Genomic DNA, 8644 nt, shown 5'->3' on the forward strand with positions numbered 1-8644 from the left:
GTAGTTCTTGCTTCATTATATTGGCTATATGGTCAATTGGTTGGGATAAATAAGTGTCAAGTTCTTGTATAGACTTTTTGGGTCTACCTTTTAACTTATAAACTATGTTACATATGACTAGCTAGCTAATAAGGAACAAAATAAGGAAACATCATGATTCATTAACCACCCTCATGCATGTCTAATTAAATTTCATTAATTGCTTTGATGTATGAAATACTAAGATTTTTATAAAATGTATCTATATAAAAGATGTGGGAAATCGATGATCGAGAGTGAGCCAAAAGTATACTATAAGGATTCTAAGGAATTATACAGTCAACAAAGATGTAAAGAGGCACCTAAGGCCATCAAAAACGAAATTGAAATTATCTAGTCTAATAGCTCGCTGCATTAAATCCATTTTTGGGTTCAAAATTTATGAAATCAATCGGCCAACAACTACTTATATGGTCATCCACTACCAATTACTACACAATGACACTATCATACTACAAGGATAATCTCAAAACATTACATCCTATAATAATTACGTTGTGCAAGCATTATTTTTGTTCCATTTTAGTATGGCATGGTAGGCATGGTGGTTTACCATGTGATAGATGGTGTGTTGTCTAACATGTGATATACTCTAATATGTTAAGTAAGCCTTGAAGCTTACCATTGTGGCATCTACCAAGCTTTGTAATTCTACACCTAGGTGTGTAGAATAATGTCTATGGGAAAATGCAACTAGGAAAAGGGGAGGATCCTAAAAGAAAGAAAGTAATTTTCTTTTAAAGTTTTAAATTCGTTGATAAGTTTCTTTTAGAATTTTAAATTGATTGATCCATGTGTGAATCATTTTTGGCTACATGGATCCTATAAGACAATGTAAACACCTTGCAAAGAAAAGGTTTAAAGTGTGTAAAATGACAAACATCAATGTGTTATAAATGTATATGTGACCATTCTCATATATATTTATCATATGAAAGTGCCTAGATATGATTTAATTTTGATATAGAATAGGTGATCAACTCATATACATCTTCATTTAAATGGTTGAAGGAAGATTTTATTTCTTTAAAATTATTTTTTTGTTTAAAATTTATGTTAAGACTGAAAGACATGAATCTTAGGTAGGATTTCCATGATGCTCTTGCATCCATTTCAACATTTGCATACTAGTCTAGCATATGCAGCCTCTAATTTAAGCTTTCTTAAAGCAAGATAGAGTTAATGTAACAATGGTTCCATGGTGATCAAGCACACCACGTTAGATCTCTCCATCAAAAGTGTTACTCTTTCAAGCAAAGATTCACTACCTTGGTTGATCAACTACATACTCATGTGTGTGCATGTGTGTGTGGCATCTCTGCAGAGGATCATTAGCTCTCCATGATGGAACGTGTACTGACCCAACTTGTCTCTTCTCCATTCAATGTTACATCACCCCATTCTTGGCTCGATGTACACCAAGCTATGATGCTACAATATGCCTACATATGCATGTATTGTACCATCATCTTTGTTCAGGCGCAACCCGTGGTGACAAGCCATGTCATGCTAAGATCAATATCCCTTATGTAAGACAAATGCTTGTGCCTTTACATATGCCAAATAGTTCTAAATGATTTGACATCAAATATTCTCTCAAAGATTGAGAAGAAAATGCAATAGGCCTACCACATTCTCCATGTTTTACAAAGGTCTATTTACCTCCATGCTCTAGATATAGAGGTCTAGTCACATCCTCTAAACAAGGGCATGCTACAATCTATTAGCCTTCTCTTCGATTTTCCACAATCATCTCCAAGAAGTAATGTGAAAAGATCAATGATTTTCATTCATTCTTTGTCTTGATTCCACTATTTTACACAATGCTCACATGATGCTCAGACAACAAATCAATGGGTTACATTCATTCAATTCTAAAATGAGCCTCATATGGCACTTAATAGGTATGACAAGGGCTACCGTGGTTATCCCTTGAGGCCTATATCTTACTTTTTGGTTTGAAATACGGGTCTTCGGCCTTTGTTTGTTTCGCTAGCAAGTTGTTTGTGTTTTTCCATGAGTTCCCCTCTATGACATTATGGAATGCACCAGCTTTATATCAAACCATTGAAGCAGTACATCTTGCTATAACCATGGAATGGTGTTTGCAAAGAGAGCAAAATGACTCATTAGCATGCGTTTAACCTAGCCTCTCTTTAGGGGAGGTATAACGAGTCCGAATTATGTGGTGATGTTTCTCTCCATGCTCCTCGGCAAATGTGAATGTTATTTAGAGTGCTAATGCAAATGAGGACAAATGGAAATCAAAAGACCAAACGAGAAGGCGTTGGGATGGATGCCATTGCTAGTAACAAATGGACACACATTGTAACTCATTTGCATCCTCTTTGCATCTAGTGCCTCACATTGATCAAATGAGATCAAAGAGCCCACATTCTTTCAATGGTACTCGTAACTACTTAGTATTACTAATATATTTTAGATACGCATGTGTATGTGTATGTAGTGTGAGAGTGTAGCTCTTTGATCAAAACGACTTTGAAGCTGAGAAGGCTTTCTCATAAGAGGTAATGTTTCGTGGATTTAAATCTAATTTAATTGAAAGCGCTCTCTCTCTCTCTCTCTCTCTCACTCTCACTCACACACACACACACACACACACACACACACATTTCAAACTTTTAATACCTGTTATGTATGTAACTGTATAGCCTGAGACACAAACAGATGCAGATCACATGTATTATATAAGGTTTGAGCAGTGAAAAATTATATATATATATATATATATAGAGAGAGAGAGAGAGAGATAGAGAGAGAGAGAGAGGGAGTGTCACCTTTTATAATAAGACTTTGAATATGCCTCGCGGTTCACTGTATATTTTGCTGCTGGTCAAGAACTTAGCTACCGTCATCCCTAAAAATGAACAGAAAAGCGCCCCCTATCCTCCCGTAATTACTGTTCCTGCAAAGCTTCAATGAGAATAAAATTGTTGTAGGTTGGCCAACAATTCGAATCAAAGCTGGCGGATATTGATACGGTTCATTTGTACTGATGTCAAAAGTTGACTTTACAATGTTACTTTCAGAATGCTTGGAATTCAGAGACGTAAGTTCCGGTTGGATCCGGTTACGTCCAAGTAAAGATGACTTCATATGTAGGATGAAGCGATCATTGAGAGCAACTGCCCAAAACCTTGCAGAATGCCACCCACGTGTGGAGGTTGAAGGTCCTGGCGAGGCGATGAACGAGAAACCGGAGTGAGAGGTTTACCTGTGTCCACCATCATTGAGTCTGCAAGTGTCTGCCACTTCATCATGGTTTAAGCGCTGTCGAGGGAAGCATATCGTCCAGCAATCCCTTATCTACGGGAGGTTGGTGTGTTCTTATACTTCCCAAAGGCTGCGCATTGTCGATTGCATTATGCAACGACTGCCAAAACTGAGCTTGCCTGTTGAGATGATCGAAATTGTTACTAGATAACACAGGCAATGGCAGATAAGGATTGGGCATCAACTGATTAACAAAGCTATTAGAGAAAGAAGCTGCATCTGGAAACGGTAGCGGTGTAGTCGCTGCGGATCCCCTGAGGACAGCTGGACAGTGGTGTGTGTGCTGCCCCTCGTACGTGGTAACTACAAGAGAAGGGTCTTGAGCACACCGTTCTATGCGTTTCTTCACTGAGCATTTGGTGTATGTACATCGATAGTAACTCCTGTAAACAGTCAACATCCGTGCACACGCATCATTTTTCCTAGTTCTAAGCCGCTCATTCAATCATCGACACCCTTCCCCTTTCCTTCCTTAAAGTTCCTTTCCAGAGCAAAAAGGTTATAACTGAGCATTTTGAATTCCCGCGTGGATCATGGATGGAACCGAATAGGCACGAGTGCGCTTGCACATGCATGCTTTAAGGGGATCAATCATGAAAGAGATTGACACATAGCACCTGCATGATCCACCACGCCTCACACAATCCATTCTGTGCAGACCAATCAAAGCACGATACTTTGCAAAGCAATAGTCGTGTAGAAAATTATTTGTGAACTGAGATAGATCTACACGACAAGTTATGGATCCACGTTAAACATCAGATCAGGAAGTTCGGAATGTAGCTAAAATGTGGGTGTGAGGGTGACAACCTTGGATATGCGCTGTTCTTCACTGCCTTCTGCCCATATTTCCGCCAACGAAAACCGTCTTCCAGATGCTCAACTTCACTTTTCGTTACGAACGCTATCCTGGCCCCGGAAATCCTCTTTTGGCCTTTCTTTCTTGGTCTGTCATTGCACACCAACGATGAAAATATTGAGCCATAATTTTACAACGTACCCAATGCGATTCTAAAATAGATAGAGTTTCTGCTAAGAAGCGGTAGGGTTTGAAAACAGTTGAATGGCGAACAAGAGGTTCAGGAGATGCCGAGATGTTATGCCTCACGTTGACCAAAAGAATAATTGAAAGGCGTCTTACGGCTTCTTGTTCGCTTGTAAAGAAGTTTTGTGATCGCCCTCCTCGGGCAAGACCTTGTCTTCCACAGGCATCTCTCGTGTTTCAGCAGCAACTACTACGTCGACGCCTTCGGCGCTGGAATCCTCCTGAAGATGCTCACTGGAAGGTGAAGATATGCAAGAATTCGCAGTGCTAGAGACTTGTCCCGACGGAACCTGAGCTCGAGCAGATGGCAGAGCGCGCAGCTGCACTCGACGGGGAGAACGCAAGGGATCGTCATGCGATCGGTCAGGAACGAAAGCGCGGAGCGTATCCCGCATCGGCTCAGCAGCCGTACTAGCTTGTGGCCGAACGTCCATGTCCATACGAATTTCCTGCGGCAGTGTTGTGACAATAGGGAGAAGATGAGAGTCGAAGAGCGGATCAGCGTGAGGCAAGTCGGGAAAGTACTGCTGGGCGGGAGACAAGTGGGCTAGGTATGCGAACATGGGGGAGTACCAAGAGGGGCTAGGGGGTGGTGGGAAGGGGTAGCTGGGAGGAATGGGGGAGGAGAGGTGGAAGAGATGAGGATGCGAGGGAGGGGAAGGAGGAGGAGGGGAGGCCATGGAAGCTAATGACAAAGAGCAGGAGCTGATAAAGAAGAGATCAAAAGCCCACGATGAAGATGAAGAAGAAAGCTTGAAGACGAAGACGAAGACGACGAAGACGAAGACGAAGAAGAAGAAGAAGAAAGCTTGAAGAAGAAGCAGTATCCAACAAACATCCTCTCTTTTTTGTTGCCATTACAAAACCCCTCCACTTTTGCTTAGCTTTCTTTACTATTATCATTCTCCACAGTGTCTATTATTCTACACTGTCTACTATCATGCTACAGAGTGTCTATTATTCTGCACACTCTGTGTGAAACAAAGAAAATCCACCCTTCTCGTACATTTTTACCTTGCCACACATTTCCCAAACCCTTGTGGCTAATCGCTTCCCCTCAAAGTCAAACCACCGCCGTCTTACATCCCTTGCCTTTTCACACCCCTTTTTCCATCTCCATCCAACCACATCATCTTCATTATTTGGCGACATTCTTTCTTCATCTTCATTATAGGGACACATTCTTTTTCCTTCATCTCCCTTGTATGTCCTTTTTTAAATCTGTAAACAAATAGATAGATAGACAAATATATGTATATATGGAGAGAGAGAGAGAGAGAGAGAGAGAGAGAGAGAGAGAGAGAGCATTCATCTCTACCATGGATAGAGAACTCAATACTTCCAGCACTCAAGGGGTCACTCAAAAAAATGCAAGCATAGCACATGTTTCAACTGAAGAATCCCCTTTTTACACATTTTTCACATACATAAGGGTATCATAAAAAGGTGTATTCACAAATTGAATAGAGAGAGGGTGTGGCTTATTCACATGATAAATTTATAGATAAGGGGTTTTACAATAGTGTTTGAACACATGTGATATATAGGGTTTATATATAGTGATCCCCCAAGTTCCACTATAAAACTTTCCCTTAAGGCACATGCCTTTTCATAAAGAAACTTATTCCCACTTTAAATCCCATTATTACATGGACTTTTATTATGAAGGTGAACATATTTCCCCTTGCAAAGTATTCTGTTCACTTACGATTTAGGTTTTTCACTAAGCAACACATGCACATAGGTTACAACGCTAAGTTTTAAAAATAGTTCTCAAAACATCATTCCTTAAGTGCTACAGGTCTTGAGAATAACACCTACATTTATGGAGCATTTATGCCTCGTTTGTGCACATATTTTGAGATATATCTTCATCTCCATAGTATGTCCTTTTTTAAATGCATACATAAATAGACAGATAGAGAGATATATGTATATATGAAGAAAGAGAGAGAGAGAGAGAGAGAGAGAGAGAGAGAGAGAGAGCATTCATATCTACCATGGATAGAGAACTCAATACTTCCACTACTCCGGGGGGGGGGAATATGTAAGCATAGCACGTGGGTTCAATTGAAGCAGTTTTTTAAATCCCCTTTTTACAAAAAATTTACATATGGCATAAAGGTATCATAAAAAGGAGCTATTCACAAATCGAATAGAGAAAGATTCATGATAAATTTATAGATAAGGGGTTTTACAAATGGTGTTTGAACACTCGTGACATTATGACATGATATAGGGTTTATGCAAAGTGACCCCCCCAAGTTCCACTACTAAACTTTCCCTTGAGGTACATGCCTTTTCGTTTGGATCGCGTGAATACCATTATTACATGAACTTTTACTATAAAGGTGAACATATTTTCCTCAATGTGAAGTCTTTTTTGCACTTACAATTAATGTTTTTCACTAAGCAACACATGCACATAGGTTACAACACTAAGTTTCAAAAATAGTACTCAAAGCTTAATTTCCTTAAGTGTTATATTGAGGATCACACTCGGATCACACCTACGTTCATGCATAAATGATGCACATATTTGAGACATATTTAACCTAGATTTGACCAAATTATATTCTCTTGTTCTTTTAGAGAGGTTCCCTAGGCAATATTCCACACACATGTGGAGAATGATGAGGAACACCTTGAATTGAGTGACCCACATGGAATGATCCACATTCCCGTGTGGGAAACTGATGTGTTGCAAAATGAAATGAACCGCTCTGTGATCCCTTTTGGATGTTGTTGTCTACCCTTGAAGCATGGTGCAAACACTTGTTCAGTTCCTCCACCAAACATATTAATCATTGCACCACAACTCCCACAAGTATCTACCAAGCTCACTACCAAGTAACCAAAGCGTGTGACTATGCTATGTGGTCCAGTTCTTCTTATTGCCCAAAAGGCATCATGCATACCCTCCTTTTTACACTTGTTGACAATTGATTGAATTGAATGCCTTCCCAACATGTGACTTTCTTCTTTGAGCAACCACTTTATTCATTGTGATCGATATATACTTTGGACGATGACTATCAACTCGATTGGCAATCCCAACTGCCTCTTTCTTCATGTTGTCAATGGTATAGACGTTGGTCTCCTCATCTAAGGAGTACTAAGGCAAGCCTCCTCAAGCGTGGCCTTTGTTAAATCAACAAGTTTATTTCTTTGTGATTTGCTGGAACCATTGCAAGACACCGTTTGACATGCATCATCTCATAACAACTAGATCTGGTCTAGTTCCTAAATGTTTGCCCGACATGAATGCATGATAATGTGCACTTTGTAGGGCACTCTTGCAATGTCCATAATGTAGGCCTCATATAGAGAAACATTTGCATGGTCCATGACTTGCTCTAATTTAAATGCTTATTTTCAGATAAATCCAGTGTACGAACAAATATGAAATCTAGAAAACTAAGTGCCATGCAACTAGATCAAAGAAGTGAGAACATCTAGTCAACTCTTTTAATGCTTCCATTATGAGAAGTTCCCTAATATGTAACTACACAATAATTTGGTGGCTTGGTGTAGGCATCCTCCAAATGTAAAAAAATTATGATAGTACACATCATTTGTCACATTGTTCAATAATTTTATGTGAATTGAATTGCATGAGTGCTCAATATTCCCATATTTGGAGAAGCATGTAGAGATAGCTCCTTGGGCAGCACACCCTTGCTAAGGCTTGGTTGTTCACTGTTCTTAGAAGTAAGCTCTGAAATGATTTGTTGATTGGGCCATTTTTCCTACTCTTGGGCTGTGTTGGTCCTTGATACATACATTTCTTTAGAGTGTTGATGAGACCTAGCTTGTTATGTGCATTGGGCTATTTGTCCTTTGTTGGGCAAGGGTAGTCCATGATACATATCATTGTAAGGACCTTGAACACTCAGTTTGTTAATTGTAGAGTTTGTGTTTAGGTATTTGGGCCATTTGTCCTTCTTTGGGCAAGAGTAGTCCTGATATCTATTCTCACATGTTGCTTGTGATTGTATGCTATTTGTTGTGTATTGTGGGCTACTAGTCCTATTATTGGGCAGTAGTAGTGCTCGTGTGACGTTTCTGACATAGGTACTATGCAGTGTATCAATCTTGGGTTAGTTGTCCTATAGTGAGTTGGGCAAAACTAATCCCTGAGGAGGCAATTCATCTTAGTTGCATTTGTGTTTTGTTGTGTGGTTGACTTTTGGGCATTGTGTCCTATTTTGGGCAGTATATGTCCCAAAGAAAAGCTAGCTCACTACTGTGTTATTATTTTTTGAA

At 39.7% G+C, this 8644-nt stretch overlaps 1 protein-coding gene across 2 annotated transcripts; it reads right to left on the reverse strand.

Moving 5' to 3' along the window:
* Nucleotides 1-2844: 2844 nt before the first annotated feature.
* On the reverse strand, nucleotides 2845-5111 carry LOC147899518 (putative WRKY transcription factor 48). 2 transcript variants are annotated; one of them, XM_087378575.1, is made up of 4 exons: nucleotides 4475-5111; nucleotides 4144-4281; nucleotides 3275-3716; nucleotides 2845-2959 (listed from the first exon to the last, which is right to left on the reverse strand). In XM_087378575.1, the coding sequence occupies exons 1-3, from the start codon at nucleotides 5056-5058 to the stop codon at nucleotides 3317-3319; spliced, it is 1122 nt and encodes a 373-aa protein (XP_087234701.1). In that variant the 5' UTR covers nucleotides 5059-5111; the 3' UTR covers nucleotides 2845-2959; nucleotides 3275-3316. The 2 variants fall into 2 exon arrangements, with proteins under 2 accessions (XP_087234701.1, XP_087234700.1); XM_087378574.1 differs by having other exon boundaries at nucleotides 2935-3716.
* Between the last annotated feature and the right edge of the window lie 3533 nt (nucleotides 5112-8644).

Source organism: Dipteris shenzhenensis, chromosome 8 (assembly GCF_047967505.1).
Source record: "Dipteris shenzhenensis isolate YYH24624 ecotype China chromosome 8, Dip_SZ_1.0, whole genome shotgun sequence".
Classification (NCBI taxonomy): Eukaryota; Viridiplantae; Streptophyta; class Polypodiopsida; order Gleicheniales; family Dipteridaceae; genus Dipteris; species Dipteris shenzhenensis.